Source organism: Akebia trifoliata, chromosome 1 (assembly GCF_017979445.1).
Source record: "Akebia trifoliata isolate Shusen 1 chromosome 1, ASM1797944v1, whole genome shotgun sequence".
In the NCBI taxonomy this organism is placed as follows: domain Eukaryota; kingdom Viridiplantae; phylum Streptophyta; class Magnoliopsida; order Ranunculales; family Lardizabalaceae; genus Akebia; species Akebia trifoliata.
Genome location: NC_141375.1, coordinates 3,839,028 through 3,857,327, shown reverse-complemented (window position 1 = coordinate 3,857,327; position 18,300 = coordinate 3,839,028). Strand labels below are relative to the sequence as shown.

The window sequence follows — 18,300 nt, the reverse complement described above, 5'->3', positions numbered from 1 at the left end:
ACATGGTTTTGAAACCCTAACCTTAACCGTTACAGCAATAACAAGGATGGCATAAACCAACCTTTTTCATTTTAAGTACGGTAGATGTGAAAACATGGCAAAAAAACTTGACGGTAGACGGGAAAACACGGCAAGACGCCAACAACAACAAGTATAGTGATATCTTCGTCAACCGATGGGTTGCAGAAAGTGAGAAGGAGATGAGAGAGAGAGAGAGTGAGTGAGAGCTTACTAGATTTTGCAATCCAACTTGTCGAAGTGATCTCACAAGCACAAACACCAACAGATGAGAGAATGAGAGAGAGTGACAGACAGATTGTATTTTCCATCTGAGAATGAGAGGAAAGAGGGAAAACGTGGAAATTCGCGTGCTAATTTTTGGCTTTTCGTTTAGAAAATTTTAGAGACGGATTGTACTTTCCGCTGCGACAGATGTAGATAAATCGTTTTAAATGGTTTCCTATAGCAGCGGATAAATTTATCTGCTACAACAACTCACCCTACTATAGCAGAAATAGCAATCCGTTGCTATACATCGACGTAATACACCAGATGTAAAAATTTGATAATAAACCAAGTTTTAGAAAAATTGACTCTACAGTTGTGGAAAATATATTTCGCTGCTATATTAAATTTAAAAACTTTGCTAGATAGAATTCACTCAAGCGAATTTTTAAAAATTGTATTCTACAGCTGTAGAAAATATAATTCGTTGCTATATTCAATTTAAAAAAATTAATAGAGAGAACCTACTAAATCGAGTTTTTTATATAAAAAAATTGACAAAGAGAAGAACTCATTGAACAGAACTTTTTATATATACAAAAATTGATTTTTAGTGGCGGATATACTAATCCGCTGCTATATTCAATTAAAAAAAGATGATAAATAGAGCTTCCTAGATGGAATTTTTTATATTAAAAAATTTTGATTTTTTAGTGGCAGATATATTAATCCGCTGCTATATTCAATTTTTTTAAAAAAAATTGATAAAGAGAATAACTCACTGAACATAACTTTTTATATAAAAAAGATTGATTTTTGTAGTGGCGGATATATTAATTTGCTACTATATTCACTGAATAAGCTAGTGTGTATATGTCGGTTCCCTATAGCGGTGGATATAATTATCTGTTGCAAAAAAATCTACCTATATAGGCGGATAATATTATCCGATGCAAAAAATGTTTATATAGCATCGAATAAAATTATCAGCTGTTATAAACCGCCGTTGTAGATCAAAAATGTTGTAGGGAGGAAATCATCCTTACAAAAAATCAGCCAATTCAAAAAAATTTAGCCCATATAAGACAAAACACTTTGCTAAGAAATTTGGCAAATGAACACTACCCACACATATATGTATATATACTAGAGTTTGCCCATGCCTATAACACGGACACCCTCTTTCGAATTAAGGGGGTAAATGCAAAAGTCACTTTTAATGGGATTAGAAGTATCAGAAAAGGTTGTTTTGTTTAAAGATTATCTCTATGGTGAGGAGATCATCCTCTCAACAAATCATCCCATTTCAAAATTTATAACTATAGTTTACAAATTGAAGAATCATATAGTGTTAATTTGTAAACCACTTTTGATGAGGTTAGAAGTTTCAGAATTGGATGATTTTTCGTGAGGATGTTCTCCTTACCATAGAGATTATTCTAACAAAAAAAAAAAAAACAATCCATTCTGAAATTTCTAGTCTATGTAGGAAAAAACACGCTAACTATTTTGTTAGCTACTTTATTGGTTCTTGAAACCAACCTTATATATATGAGTCCCATTTGGGAGCCAATATTTTGTCTTACATGGGTTAAAAGTTTCAGAATGCGCTTGGAAGGATGATCTCTATGGTGAGGAGTTCATCCTCAACAAAAAAATCAGCTCATTTCGAAACTTTCAACCCCTTCAAATGTGCTTTACAAATTAACGGTAAAAATTGGTGGTCTATGATTCTTAAACTTGTAAACGTCTTTTGATAGGGTTAGAAGTTTCAGAAATAGGATGATATTTTGTGAGGTTTATCTCCTCACCATCACTACGTCATATTGGGGGATAAACGACTGTCTTGAGCAGTCCTTTGCGCAGTCGTTTTAAAAGGAGTCGCGATTAAAGTGTGACTGCTGAAGAAAGTCGGAAAAAACGACGGCTTTTGACCGTCAAAAAGACCGTCGACTACAACGACGGCTTTTGACCGTTAAAATGACTGTCGAAAAAAACGACGGCTTTTGTTCGTCATAACACAGAATGTGGAACGGCTTAAAACCGTTCCAAATCTGAAAGCACTACCAAAAAAAAAATATACATTAGACATCGATTGAAATCCGATGTCTATAAGGCTGATGTCCTAAGTCTGAGACTTTGGACATCGGTTACAAAGCGATATCTAAACTTTTGAAGAAAAAAAGAGATATGCCCATACATCGGATTTGACAAAAAATCCATTCTGAGAGAGTTGCAATGCTTGTTGTGTTTTATTCTTCCGATGATCCATTCTAGGATATGCTTTCCAACCACATCTACTGATATAAATCTTGTAGAATTGGCAAACATGTAGAGGGTCATTTTCATCAGTGGAGCCAAGCATCTCATTCACCAAGATCTGACGTTCTGCAGGACCACCAAAATCTAAGCACTTCTCCACAACATTAGAAGCAAACTTCTGCTGGCTCATTCGAACTATCTGCCCAGTTAATTTCTTGGTTATGGAAGAGCGTTCGTGTGGCTTGCCATGCTCTATTACATGCTGTTACCAATACAAGCAATAAATCAATTGAAAGAACATGTGAACTATATTATTTTAAGCACACGAAGCTGCAAAGTCAACAGTTTACAAGTATAGATGGTGTGGGGAAGGGCTCAGACCCATAGCTCAGTTGGTTTGCTACATTGCAAAGCAACTTTGAGGTCGTGGATTCAAGTCCAGCTTACCCATCCCAAATATATATATATATATATATATGGCGGGGGGAATGAATGAGATCAGTGATATTGTGAGCAGAACTGCTGCATTCTAGAAGGTTGGGGAGCATATAGATCATCTGTATGTGCATGTGTTTCTTCTAGTCTAAAAACGTGATTGAAGCACCCAATAGACTAATTGGTATTATGATATCTTTGCTTTTGTCTTAATTTTTGTTATACCACTGTTTTCCATCTAATTTCATAGTGTGACTCAGGTTTATGTTCCAATAGTCGCTGCAGTCATTCGTGTTGCATTTATTATCACGTACAAAGTTTAAAATATTCTCTTGAGGCGATGTCTTGGGCAGGAAAAAACAAGACTTTAATTCCCACAGATGTTATTCTCAACTTAAAAAGCTTCTGAAAACATAACAAACCTGAACAACATAATTCCCATGCTGGACTTGTGCCAACATGCAAACAGATTGCAATATCTCATCCATCATGATACGCTGGGTGTTTTGGTCATGGCAATGCTCCAGTACTCTCTGTGACATTAAATTAATATTATTTCAGCATCAAAGGTAGGTTAATCTATATACAAAGAAATGAGAATCGAAGATAGGCAAATCACTTCTAACCTGTATGACACGACAGCCATATGGATGGGTGGATAATGTCACTTGGAAGTGTTGGGAGTAAGGAGCCAAACTATTTGATGAAAGCGAAATCCGCATCCTCAAGAACAATGCAAGCATCTTTACCTCCCAACTCCATTTGAAGAGGGATCATACCTGCCTTCTTTGAAATTGCAATTCCAGTGTCTCCACCAGTGAAGCTATACCAAGAAAGGAAATTTGTGAGGCAACAGAAGGTTCTTAGATAAGAGGGAAAGAAGCTTAAGAAGAATTGTAGACATGAAGACGAGTCAGAGATTACCTTATACAGTTCACCCCAGGGTGCATTGTGAGGAAATCTTCAATTTCAGAACCCTTTCCAGTAACACAGCTGATAAGGCCTTTGGGAAAACCGGCCAAGTGAAAGCAATGCACCATATGAAGGGCAGCTACGGCACCCTGCAAGGAATAAAAGTGAGCTAATGAGATTAACCTCCTCCACGTTATCATCAAAGCCTTATCCCAAGTATCCATGCTCGGCAGAAAATCATGTTCTTCCTTTCTATTGTATCTAAAGTGAGTTCTTACAAGATAATATATTACCCAAACTTACTGAAATGGAAGTTGATTACCCATAATTGATATAGTCGATATTTTTTCAAGAAAAAAAAATTCTGATCTTGTCAAAACCCATTTATTATAGCCAAACATCCAAACGGTTGGATCGATGGATTGTTTATGCCACCTATTGACTTTTAACTTAATTGTGAACCAAAACCATGTCAACTACTTCGAAGTTCACACTATAATGGTTTAATGAGTAAAGGTCATGAGAACAACACTTTGAAATAGAAAAACTGATTATGCAAATATAGGTAGATAATTTTATTTTGAGCTGTTAATTCCGTGAAAGTTAACACTGTTCTTACCGTAAACTTATGTCTTGTGTACCGTCTTAATCCATGGAAATGATCTTTTGTAGACCTGCAACAATCATATTCATTCTTCTACTTGAAATTTAGTTGCTACTGCGTATCATTATTGTGGATGCAAAAATCCTGATTTATCCCTCCACAATTATGGACTAAGCCAACCATTAATTCATGAAATTATTAATATGCTAGATCAGATGAGAATATCCTCAATTCATTTGCATGTATACGTTTTTATACGTAGATAATCTGGACAGAATTATGTATCTGTATCAGATTGACATAATGATCAACAAAAGGGATTTATTAGGTTGAGTAGAATTGATTAAACAAGAATAGGAACACAGACAGAGAGAGATGTGTCTGTCTCAGGTTGATGTAGTAACCCAGGAGACCTGGACTTGCCAGCACAACTGTACTACTACGAGTGTTGCAAGATATATTGTGATAATGAGAACATATATGAACACACATGAATCCTATGGCCCTGTGTTGTGATAGATGTCTTGGATCAGTTGGTTCTTGATCACCAAGAGTTGTTGTTTATGACATCAAAACCAAGCATCATTCTAGGACTTATTATCATCATGTAATTTGTATTGTATACAAGAAATATAAATCCATGAGTTGTGTACGCTTGGGGGTATTTTAGACATTATACCCATCAAAAAGTTGGTTTTGGGGGAGTACCTAGCACATCATTGAGTTTTTTTTTGAGTTACCCAGTCAGGTTGATTTACAAAATCAGCAATCTATTTTTATATCCAGTGACTACAGAATTAATCTCGGTATAATTTCCTTATATCTTTAACAAAGGAGTGCCAAAAGTAAGCTTTAAGTGAATGTAAAACGAAGCACTAACATGGAACATAAATAATATGAAGAATGCCATTTCAGCTGGATCCAATAAAATTGATTTTGAAATCAACTTATGGATATTTCCACTTACAAATCTCCATTAATTGCATCTTCAAAAGGGGGAAAGCCCCAGTCACTTGGGTTGAACTCCAATAAAGAACTCAAAACTATATTGTTCTTTAGGGCTTGTGCAGAGGAGGCTTTACTGATGTTGAATGGAACCCAATTGGGTGGTCAAAACATTCGACTTTCATGGGGACGTAGTCCTTCAAACAAACAAGTTGTTTAGATCATACCTAGCTACTAACATTACATATTTTAGACTTGAGTGCGTGTAAATGCACATGTTTTAATGAATCTGGCAAATTCACAGGACTCATTGGCTGGATTGGTTCAGCCACAGGCAGATCCAAACCAGTGGAATAGGGGATACTATGGATACAGCGAAGGTTATGAAGGCCATGGATATGCTCCTCCACCTCAAGATCCTAACGATTCCCTTTTTGCTTGATCAAATTCCATTCCGAATGCAGGGATAGATTAATGAAATAATGTCTTTCTTCATCCACATAGGTTAGATTAGAAACCTGATCTCACCATTGAATCTTATTTTAATGAAATATGCCTCATTATACATATCCATGTGAACAAACAATTACTTTCATATCAATGGCCTAACTATCTCCTAAGTACTACAACCCATAGCTGATGTCGATTACATTTTTCACACTACACGTGACCAATAATGGATCAGGAACCAATACTAGGAAGACACCATTTGGAATCACCATAAAAAAAGACTCAAATGAGTCCTTATCCCACGTCAACAATGAGCAGATTTTCCTTCCAGCTAACTAACTCTTGAAGCTTTGGTGCAAAAGGTCACCTTGTCCTACTATGACATAATGAGGTAGCTCACATAAAACTGTTGAGAAATCCAAAAATGATTCCTCATCTCATGGTAGGTGGTGGTGTCGCACCAAATAAACTTTTAACGAGGCATGGGTTGACAAACATAGATCTAATGAACACGATCATTTCTTGGTTCAGGGTCACCTGCTCCGTAATTTTTCAAACCATTTCTTGATCCATCATTTGGATACACATTATATAAGACCTAATGAACACGATCACATCTACAACAATATATGGAGATATTCTATTCTATATGAATCAAAACACCAAAAAACTTAAAATCTTCAACAGAAAACTTATTAAAATAAATCAATGGATCACAGATTTCACACCCAAAGTACTGGAAGAACAATCAAACAAAGAAGAATTATAACAAAACAAGTTAGAATGATTATAACAAAGATATACATCAAATTTTAAGCAGAACATAGATTAACTAAATCACAAGTACTCAAAAAGGTCCAAACACTACTAATCAAAGAGATCCAAAAAGAAATCAAAATCAAACAATAGAAAAACACTATTAATCAGAGAGATCCAAAAAGCAATCGACTCAAACAATACAAGTTATTGCATTAATTTGTTATTGCATTGCATCTATTGATAATACAAGTTTGCTAAAGATGTTTTCCTCTGCTGAAATTTGTTACTCTCTTTCCAAAACATTTTTCCATTCCACTATCTATACATTTGAGTTGTTTTTCTATTTATGTTTATCTATACATTTGAAACCCTAAATTAATTATGGAAAATCTAAGATTCAATAAAAAACTTTAACATACCTGAAGATTCGATCACAAACGAAGCAAAGGGAGGCAGATCGAACAAAGCCCTAAAACTTTCGATCAAACGCCAATCGATTCTACCCTAAAACTTGTAAATCGAATCTGATTGCATCTTCAAAATCACAGATTCTTTGAGGGAGAGATCAAGAGAAGATCTTTCGATCAAACTCCGATCGATTTGTTTCTAGAAAAAAAAAAAAAAAAAGAGCGAGAGCGAGAAGAACGAAGGAATCGAGAGAGAGCGAAAAGAGCGACGGTGTAAAAAGAGAAGATCAGTTGAGTGAGAGTGAGAGTGAGAGTGTGTGAATGAGAGGAGAGAAGAACTTCGACAGTGGCGAAGACGAGTTCTGTAAACGAAAGTTTCTGAATTTATTTTTTTTTAGTGGCTATTGGCACCCCAACTTTTACTTATTTCCATTAGTGAGTTGAAACGACGGTTCAACGACTATTTAAAACTGTCGTAATTAACGGCTGCCTTTAGCAGTCGTTTTTAGCGCAGTTTTGGAGTCGCAAAAACCGCAATATGATGTAGTGCATAGAGATCATCTTTATGAGAAATTAGCCTATTCCAAAACTTCTAACCCATATCGGACAAAATGTTGGCTGTGGCACGACTATATATATAGTCACTTAACAATATTCTTCCCACCAATTAATGGGGGTTCCATTAACTAACTCTTGGATTTCTACAGAAAGTTGTGGATCCCTATTGGAAAAGATTCTAAAGAAGACTGAAGGTTGGAAATCCAAGCTACTTTCGGATGGAGGAAGATTGACATTGTTAAAGCATGTGTTAGGATCTATTCTTATCTATCTTCTTTCTATTTTACCAATTCCCAAGTCTGTTATTGGTATGATTGAAAGTCATTTTGCAAATTTTCTATGTGGTAATTATGGTGGAAAAAAAAAATTACATTTTTTAAGGTGGGAAAAAGGTTGCAAAACCAAAAGACCAGGGAGGTTTGGGGATTCGAATGCTGAAGGATATCCACAAAAAGGGCATGTTGAAGTTTGGTAGGAAATTGTTAACGGAAAGGGAGTTTTGGTCAGAATTTAACAAAGGTTAGTATGTTAAGGAGAAAATTCTTTATCATTTAAAGGCTGATAAAAAATCGTCATTGATATGAAAATCTTTAGTTAAGGTCATGCCAATTATCTTACGAAATTCTAGATTTATCGTGGGCTCAGGTTCTAATTAATATTTCCTTTACGTACCACAATTGGAGGGGCTTGGGTGTTTTGCTGAAAGTATTTCCTAATGATAGAGATCTATCTACATTGGGGAGGTTTGGCATAATGGCATCTAGAATTTATCCAGAATTGAATATGATTTTGGGTCGAAAATTGCTCACTTTTGTAGGATTATAGAGGTGGATTGACGGAGAATTGATAAAGCGGTTTGGGTTCTTACCAATAATGGCAGATTCACGTCTAAGTCAGCTTGGAATTGCATTAAAATCAAATTATTTGGTTGGAAGGTGCTGCATTTAGCTTTCCCTATTGATTCATTTGGAAATGCAATGAGGTCTTGGTGTCCCTTCTCAATGTTTATTTTGCCAAGCTGCTGAAGAAGATATGCATCACTTGTTTTTCACTTGTCTATTTGTTAAGGATATATGCAATCGCTTCTGTGGGTTATATGAATTTCCTTATCCTTGGAGTGGGTTGATTTCGTTTGTGATTCAGGCGTGTAAAGGAGAAAATAACTTCATATAAAAAATGGTGCCGTGTATCTTGTTGTGGGAAATTTTGCTTGCTCGAAACCATGTTATTTTTGAAGGAAAATTTAGTACTAAAGTTGAAGTTATCAAGAAAACTGAGAATTGGATCATTTAGTTGAGCCTTGTTCATCTCCACAAAATTCAAAAAATGACGAATGTTGTTGCCATGGCTGGGAAAAACCTCTGAATTTTTTTTTTTTTTAAAGTTTAATATTGATGGGTTGAGTATTGGAAACCCAGATAAGGCAGGAGAAGGATGCATCTTAAGGAGCCAAGAAGGTGATCTGATTAAAGTCAAATATTTTTTCTTAGGTGATTGAACAAATAATTTTGCGGAGTTTAGCGCCCTTCTTTTCAGATTGCAGTTTTCTTCATTGATAGGTTCAAAAAATAGCATTGAATTGGATTCGATGTTGCTAGTTAATGCCGCCAATGGAGGTGGATTTCCATCAAAACTTTAATTTCTTTTCTACAAAATCATGGTCATTTTGCATCAAATATAGTGGGACATCAGACACATCTTCAGGGAAGCTAATAGTACAACTGATGCGTTAGTTTCATTTGCATGCTCTACGTTATCCACCGAAGTTTTTCACATTGTAAATGATTTTCCTTTGTTAGCCCGGAAGGCGTTTGTTGGTGATCAATTGGTTCTCCCAAACCTTAGGCACATGTAATCTTCTTTTTCTTAATATGATTCTTTGTTTGGTTAGGAAAAAAAAAGTGTTTTCTAAAAATCATGCCCTTAAAATAAAATCAATCATTTTTCAATAAAACCTATTTTCTTCATTTTTGTGTTTTAAAACGTTATTTTGTTGATCACATGCATCATGCACTCGTCATGATGTTCATTACATAATTCAGTCATATATGCAATATAAATTTCGAATACAAACATGCGAGCACTTTTTTGTTAGAATCAAGTATCGGTCCAAAGGCAGATTTTGGACGAATTTCCATTGTCGAGTCAAAACATAGACTTTGAGAGAATTAAAACGAAAAAAAATATAATTCAAGAAATATGTTTAAAAATATAGAGAACGTGAAAAAGTGTGTGTCCCAATCCTCCACATGTAAACTAGGAAATATTTTATGAGAATTTCTATCCGAACCACTTGCCTTGGGTTGATGTTGTTCGAAACCTTTGCACTAGCTTTATTTTTTATCATTAGGCTTTCCGGGGCTGCTACTATGACTTTAGAAGCACCAATCGACCTTGAACAAATGTTAAGGAGAGAGAGAGAGAGAGAGACGTTAGAGGGAGAGGGGGTGCATGTGTGTGTCTTGGTGTGTCAAGAGAATGAGAGGGGAATGTCATAATTGTTGGGAAAGAGGGGGAGGTGTGTGAGTGCCCTCAAAGGAAATTGGAGTGGAGGATGAGCCAAAACCATTGGATGATTGGGGCATTACATAGAGAGGCTTGACTTTGGCCTCTTAAATCAAGCATACGTTAACCGAGGATGTAATTAATTCATACGTGAGCTACAATGTGAAAAACGCTCAAATTTGACGGCCTTGGGTCGTCAAATTTCATAAAATTCAACGGACCAAAGGCCCAAATTGGCATCGAATTTTTCATTGTCAAATTTTTTTTTTCGACGGGCCAAAACAGTCAAATTAATGTAGGATGAGAGAAATTTGACAGCTCTAAGCTGTCAAACCTGGGAACATCAAGAATTTCAATGGTCCTAGACCGTCAAAATTCAGTTTCTAAAATTTGTAGGCCTTGGCCCGTCAATTTTTTTTGTTGAATTTTCCAATTTTCACGTAGTGAGCCAAGTTTTCTTCTCACTTGGTATTCATGTTCTCTTTTTTTTTTTTTTGATCAACAAGCTGAGGCTATAGAGGGCCCACCCTTATATTAAAAGCTACTAATTTCGAAAATAAGAAAGATTTAAATCCTCCAAGTGGATGTTGTACAGCTTCAAAGGAGTATTAGAAGAATTGTAAAAAACAGGGCTTTTATGTACAACTCCTTTTCTAGCTAACCAATCAGCTGTTTTATTTGCTTCTCGCCACTCAAAGTCCAGCTTAACTGAGTTAAACCCCCTCATAGTGCTTTTGATTTCTCTGACTAGGCTGAGCACTCTCCCAGGCGTATTCCATTCTTCATTAATACCGTTGATAGCCACTAATGAATCCGAATTAATGATTATATCTGAGTACCCCTTCAATCCAAGATGTTGCAATCCTATTAGAATTGCTTCCATTTCAAGAACAATAATATCCGTATAGTTTGAACGACCCATCCCAGCAGCCAGTAGCTCACCCATGTGATTTCTAGCAATAAATCCAATTCCAGCCCCTATATCTGCTAACGACCCATCTGTGTTCAGTTTTATTACTCCCATTGGTGGAGAAATCCAACAAATAGCAGATGTTTCCTTTATTTTGAACATTGCATTACAACCCCACCTATGAATTAATCTCATACTTTCAACATTAGACATCTTCATCCCTTCACACTTACCACGCACATCAGCCATAATTATCTTACTTAGCTGTTGTACATTTTGCTCTTTGTCATCAAATATTCGGTGGTTACGCTCTTGCCAAATATGATAAATTGTGGAACATAACATTAAGCTAAGAATATTAGAACACGGATGATTACTAATGTCTGCAATTTCCTCTTCAAGTATTCCCACTGTTTCTTTATCAATCGCAGCCCACTCTAACACCTTTATCCAGCACTCTCCACTATATTTGCATTTGAAGAATAAATGTTCATTTTCCTCTGCATCAATTCGGCATAGAACACATCTAGAAATCAGCAATAAACCTTGCTTTCTCAGATTTTTTATTATAGGTAGACTTCGGTTCATTGCAATCCAAGCTATAACCGAATGCCGCGATATTTTCATTTTTTTCCATGTAATTTTGTACCACGTAACCTCCATATCATGTTTTCTAATCGTATTCCATGCTTATTTCAAAGTAAACTTCCCATTCACATTCTCCTTCCACACAATTCTATCTTCTTCATGTGGCCACGGAGGATGATGAGCTTCAACCTGATCTGCAATTTTTGCTAGCCTCATATCATCTCTGATAAGACCTACCCATCCATCATTCCCAGCAAAATCAGATACCTTTGCTTCGAGATTGCTATTCATACGTAAGGCAGATCTTCTGCCGAATTGGTCAATCAATGGACCACCTTCTAACCAAGGGTCATTCCCAAAGGAAATATTAGATCCACCACTTACTAAAATTCGAATATGATTTCTAGTAAAGTCTCGAACATTCAAAATACCCCTTCAAGCCCAAGATGCATCATTCGGAGGAATATATCTCCAAATGGTACCATGTCTTGGTGTTCATGTTCTCATATTAATTAGATAAATTGCCCAAAATTTCTTCCAACCAAAGGACATGCATCAAGTATGAGTCATGATAATATGATTTGCCAAGTGGCATACTCAGCGATTCCCTGATGTGACAAGTTCAGAACAGTAGATTTGTATGCCTCGGGATACATAATTGCACTTTCCCATAAAAAAGTGTATCCCAAGGGAGTCGTGTATCCCTAGGCATACAGATCCACAATTCTTGAACTTGTCCACCTTAGGGAGTCGATTGAGTATGCTACTTGGCGAGTCATATTATCAGGACTCAACAAGTATGGATGTCCTCTCAAAAATTAATTAATATATTTTTCTAAGGGTTCACACCATGGAACCTCCCTTAATTGGGTGTACAAAAGCTTTTAAACATACGATGAGTCCCACAATGGGCCACGTACATGATTTGGCTATCTGAAATTTCCACCTGAATTAGGTAAAGAGTGGGTCCCACTTATATCCTCATACATGGACATAGTGTGGTGATTTGCCACATTATTCTATAAAGTCGATCCCACGAGGTCCATAAACAATGTTTGACCTACTTTTAATTTATATAAACAAAATTAGGTTCCAATTGTCTATGCATCCTTTGATATTTATGTTGTGCTACGTGGCACCCGAATATTTTATATATAATTAAAACTTAATTGTAATCTTAGATATAATTAAAATTTAACTCAAATCTTAAATAAAACCTAAGCTATGCATTTCTATAATACACTTTATTATACAAACAAGATATACTTTGTTAATGATCAAATTATTCATTCACTTCTATGTACACATATATAACTATGTAATATTTTTAAAATATGATTTTATATTATATGACTTATCATAGAAATTTATCTCAATGTGTCTCACTTGTTAATTTCCGTGCTTTCAAAATAAAGTCAGGAAATATATTTAATATTTAATTATTTATAAAAAAAAATACAGGTCTTGACATAAAAAATTCAAACCCCAATTGACTGAGCCGAGTAATCATAAACTCAATCGATCTACTAATATTTCAAAATATCTAATGAGTCATCTTGGATCTTGGACAAGTCAATGTGATGAACGATTCACATGGGTACTATCTCTTAGCTAGCTTGGAAACTGAGATAACTCAAACAAGTCATCTCAATGTCATGACGATTTTTTAACCCTTATTAAAAAGGAATATAGTGAGGAGTAAGAATAACTCAAGTTTGCCTAGCTATCCTTCTTAGATAATGATTTAAAAACATGGCAGGTCGGTTAGTAATTTCAATAAAATACCTACCTAGCTTAGTAAAAAAATTGTTTAATAACCATATCATGGATTTCTTCTAGAGAAATACTTCATAAGTTTCTCTTCTAAACTGTCATGATCACCCTTTATTAAATAATGTTTAAAGTAATTTTCTAACCTTGACGAAGAAAGGTTTAATACTTATTTAAAGGAATCAAACCAAGTCTTAGGATATGCTTGTCGACAGTTTGATAATTTCAACTGCAGATTTCTTGTTGTTTGGTCATTTGTCTGAGGTAAGATGTTTGAAAATATTTGGAGTAAAACAGCCAACAACCCTTATTGTCAAACACATCAATTTATAACATCTAAATTATCTCTGCAATTCATTAGAATGTGCTTGATCATATATAACACTAAATCCACTAGTCATGTTTACCCTAGAACAACATGACATATCCGATCCTCAGGAAGCATGTGCTATCCTGATTGCTGGGTTTCGTGTTTTAACCATCATAAACTAATCCTAAACTGGATTAGGTCTATATACTTAGGCTCTCTAAAAATTGATTCAATGTTTCTAACAAATAATCTTTAGTTTAGAGATTTGAAGACTTTGGCAAGTCTTTCTACCTTCTCCCTTGGAAAAAAGGCAACAAATTTATGTGACCATTTCAACAATATCTCTCAACCTCTCTATATATAGATATGATTATAGTGTTAGAATTCTTACCCTGAAGAACATCAAGTCCGAAAGAATTAAGGAGGAAGTATAATGGGTTTTAAGTTGTTTGTAGTTTTTGTTCTCTTCGCCTCACTTTCATCCCCTTCCTTTGCCTCTGATCCTAGTCCCCTCCAAGACTTTTGTGTTGCCATAAAAGACCCCAAGAATGCTGGTACTCTCTCTCTCTCATAGCTTTCTTTATCATTCCAATATATCCAATCAAAAGTGGTTTACGAAGAAAAGGACAGTCCAAGGTTCTTCAATTTGTAAACTGGGGTTAGAAGTTTAGGAATAACTTGATTTTTGGCGAGGATGATATCCCCACCATAGAGATCATCCTCACAAAAAATCAGCCCAATCGGAAACTTCTAGCCCATATAAGACAAAACACGTGGGTAAAATATTTGGCTGCCCAACATGACCCTATATATATAAAAACAAAATCATAGATTTATTTTATTTTATTTTATTATAATTTTTTTAGCTTATCACATTGACTGATGCTTGATTAATTTTAAATTGCAGTGTTTGTTAATGGGAAATTCTGCAAGGATCCCAAGCATGCAACAGCTGAGGATTTCTTCCTTTCTGAACTCAATATAGCTGGAAACACATCGAACCAACTCGGATTCGTTGTAACTCCAGCTAATGTTGAACAGATAGCTGGTCTCAACACCCTTGGGATTTCCATGGCTCGCATAGACTTTGCACCCTATGGTCTCAACCCACCCCACACACATCCCCGAGGCACTGAGATCCTAACAGTCTTGGAGGGCAGTCTCTACGTAGGATTCGTCACTTCCAACATGGATAATAACCGCCTCATCACCAAGGTGCTCAACAAGGGTGATGTGTTTGTATTCCCTATTGGGCTCATTCACTTCCAATTCAATGTTGGTCACACCAATGCAGTCGTCATTGCTGCTTTAAGCAGCCAAAACCCTGGGCTCATTACCATTGCTAATGCAGTCTTTGGTTCGAAACCACTCATCTCAGATGATGTTCTTGGCAAGGCCTTCCAAATTGACAAGAAGATGGTTGATTATTTACAAGCACAGTTTTGGATGCCCACCAAGTACTAGAACTACTATTACTTCTACCATAAATAATGCAATTTAACTTGTTTTACAGATCATAATATAATAAATGATATGATGATGTTGCTTGTCTATACAAGCCGAAATAAAATAATCAAGTAGTTTGCATCTAATAAGTATCTTTGTCTACTGTTTGATTTCCTTCCTATATATCTTTGGGTCGATAGGCAGGATATATGGTTACATGTTATAACCATTATGTAAAGGAGCATTTGCATATTGGGTTTGGACCCATTGCTCATTTTACATATTGAAATGCAATTTCGAGGTTGTGGGTTCTAGGCCTGATTGACCACCAAAAGAGAGTGTATCTGTGCATTTTAATAGAAGATGTTATCAAAAAAAAAAAAATATTGGGAGACTTTACACCTTTTATGATGAATCTTCCACATGAGTATAATACACAATTGTCTTGCTAAGATGATGAGTTGATGACATGATAAAAAAAAGTATGGGTGGGCGTAATGTTTGTGCCTTGTATTGAGGTGACATTTGGGAAAAGAGTCGTGCAAGGGTGACCTCAGTGGGAGACACCTTGACATGGTGGTGCGCACAAGTCCGTTGATGCGTTTTACTCGTATCTCGGAGAAAACACATCTATGGGCATGCGTGTGCCACCACGTCAATTTGTCCCCCGTGTGTTTCTCACTGTGGTCACTCCAACATTAATCTTGAGAAAATCTCATCTTTGTACGAGTTATGTATGAGTTGTTCTAAACTGACTTCCTTCGACACTGAATTGACGTGGCAATGTGCAAAGAAATCATATATTTTTTTCTTGAGATACAAGAAAAAATATCTATGGTTCTTAACATACTACCACATCAGCGCAGTGTCAAAGGAAGTCAGTTGAGCATTCTCCTTTATATATTCATAGTATACTAATTTTAGAATTTCTACAGGGGATTTTAATTTTTTTAAGAAGAAAACAGTATTTAATGATTGTCACCATAGTTTTGATTGTAATAATGAAAGGACATCATCATTGCACGTGCATATTTATTGTTTAACCTCTAAAAGATGTAAAATAGATAAATGAAAGAAAGAAAAAAAAAAAGTCTTATACAATTGCATGGGTCACAATGATGATATGATCAAGGTAAACTGGTGAATCAATTATATGAAAAAGCACGTTGAGAAGAACAAACACATTTCAAATTCACTAATGATTTTCTCTCTTGAAAATTTTAACTCAGTCAATAGTCGAAAATCGTTGATCTTTTCCTTGTGTATCCAGAAGAAAAAGATCTATTATTCTATGCCATTGCCATGTCAGTCAAGTACAGATCGAGTGAAAATTTTCAAGTAAAAAAATAACAAATCTTTCAAATTAGGCCAATTACCAATGAACATTTCACACTCCTCATGGTGGAAGAAACGACGGAGCTCCAATGGATCAGTTCAAGGGCTTTCTTACCAAGGACAAGAAGTCATCTCTTATGCCTAAAATTCTTGAAATCTAATTGTTTGGGGCCTGAAAAGGTATTAGAGAACTGGATATTTAAAGGACAGTGATCTGAGGATAGTCGGGGGGAGATGAATCACCCTCGGAGAATCCATCTATGAAATCCAAGCCTGTTAGAAAAGAGCTCTATCCAGTCTATCCCAAATTCAATTTCTTTCATGTCTGTTGTTGCACCATGTAAACTTGGAGCTTGAGATACCAGAATCTACTAGGCCTAGCTACGCCACAAACAAACCAAAATCCTCCATTGATTCTTAATTAGGGAATTTACCTCCTTCATTTCATCTTGATAAATTTTTTAAACATATTGAGGTTAGACACATTAAAATCATAAAGTTAAATTACCGGCCACAATGCATATCTTTTTCTTGTTCACATAAACAACTGTGTCAAATGAAAACATTCACTGTATCATTGCTTGGGAACCAAGTGTGCAATTATAAAATCTACTACATAAATATAAAGTAGTTTGAAAGACCATGGAAAGATTTTGTATGTTTTTGTACCATCAGATGGTTGTTCATGTAACTCCACTCTGGACTTGGATTATCCACACTCTACCTAGCAAAGGTGTGGCTATCTAAAGTGGATTCTCTCTTTTGTAGTAGAGGCCGAAGTTGCTGCTTAGTAGATGGGCCCAACAAAGAGTTTTTGGCATACCCCAATCCCTTTTATTATTATGTTTGTTTCGATATATAGTAACTATTTGTTTATTGACTTCTAGCTGAAAAGTTGCTATGGACTGATCTAGTCGAGGACATGGATGGCTTTTTCATTGCAGTCTTTGTCAGGAAGAGCACTGTCATTGGTCCAGAGAAGCTGTCTCATTGAAAGACAAACATTCAGAGGCTTCTCTCAACACAAAAAACTCTTCCTCTGATGAATTAGGGAACCTAATTGATGCAATGCAACAAACCCAAGTGGGACAAGGGATCCGAATGAGCGACAAATTTAGAATAATTCGATTCTTTCTTATTTATAAGGTCAAGTAGTATCTATTTTCATTCCTAATTCATTTTTACTATTTTTTTCCTATTTTGACTATTTTTGTGTTCTTTTAAAACTAAGATTTTTTTTTCTATAGATAAGATTGTAACTTTAATATGGAGACAACTTTGAATTAATAAAATTTATAGTTTATAGAGAATTTTTTTTTCTTCCCAATTACTTGGTATTTTGTACGAATCACAAGTTTTGATGCCTAATTATTCGGTAATCTTTTGAGAATCAACGAACTAATTGGAATAGTGTTCTTCGTCCTACATCAGTTGGTATTAGATTTTGTGTCGATCGCGTAGGTTATTATTCTCTTCGAAATGCCTCTGAGAAGACGATTGGTTCAACGTGATAGTACACTAATAGATGTATATGAATTGGAAAAGTCTGTTCGGTTGCTTTTTACGATCAAAATTGACTTCATATATAGTAAATCATGTAATGCAGATGGTAATTAAAGAAGTCCGAATCCGATTCGGATAATACTAGATAAAACATATCTGAATTAGTTTTCTTTAATTTAATCCGGATCCGACCAGACCGAATTACTTGATTCAGGTTGGGTTGGGTTGGGTTGGATAATTCAAGACTATTCAACAATTTTTTTTTTCTTGTACTTCTTTGTTAATTCTTATACTATTCTGGTTTACCATTATAAGCCTTTTACTTCATGTTATATTCAGGTAGTAGAAAAGGATATTTAGAAAAACAAAAAGAATA

At 35.4% G+C, this 18,300-nt stretch overlaps 2 protein-coding genes and 1 pseudogene across 3 annotated transcripts; 1 reads left to right on the top strand and 2 right to left on the bottom strand.

The window, feature by feature from the left end:
- Nucleotides 1-2,389: 2,389 nt before the first annotated feature.
- Nucleotides 2,390-3,585, bottom strand: LOC147410442 (pumilio homolog 4 pseudogene; annotated as a pseudogene). The gene is made up of 3 exons (XR_015175971.1): nt 3,549-3,585; nt 3,345-3,455; nt 2,390-2,749 (listed from the first exon to the last, which is right to left on the bottom strand). The product of XR_015175971.1 is annotated as a pumilio homolog 4 pseudogene (transcript).
- Nucleotides 3,586-10,606: 7,021 nt separating this feature from the next.
- Nucleotides 10,607-11,851, bottom strand: LOC147410441 (uncharacterized). The gene is made up of 2 exons (XM_086433137.1): nt 11,679-11,851; nt 10,607-11,498 (listed from the first exon to the last, which is right to left on the bottom strand). Exons 1-2 carry the CDS (start codon nt 11,849-11,851, stop codon nt 10,607-10,609), a joined length of 1,065 nt encoding a protein of 354 aa, XP_086289263.1.
- A 2,166-nt stretch (nt 11,852-14,017) lies between these two features.
- Nucleotides 14,018-15,421, top strand: LOC147410440 (putative germin-like protein 2-1). Its single transcript, XM_086435457.1, has 2 exons — nt 14,018-14,194; nt 14,548-15,421. The coding sequence occupies exons 1-2, from the start codon at nt 14,074-14,076 to the stop codon at nt 15,102-15,104; spliced, it is 678 nt and encodes a 225-aa protein (XP_086291583.1). The 5' UTR covers nt 14,018-14,073; the 3' UTR covers nt 15,105-15,421.
- The last annotated feature ends 2,879 nt before the right edge of the window (nt 15,422-18,300 follow it).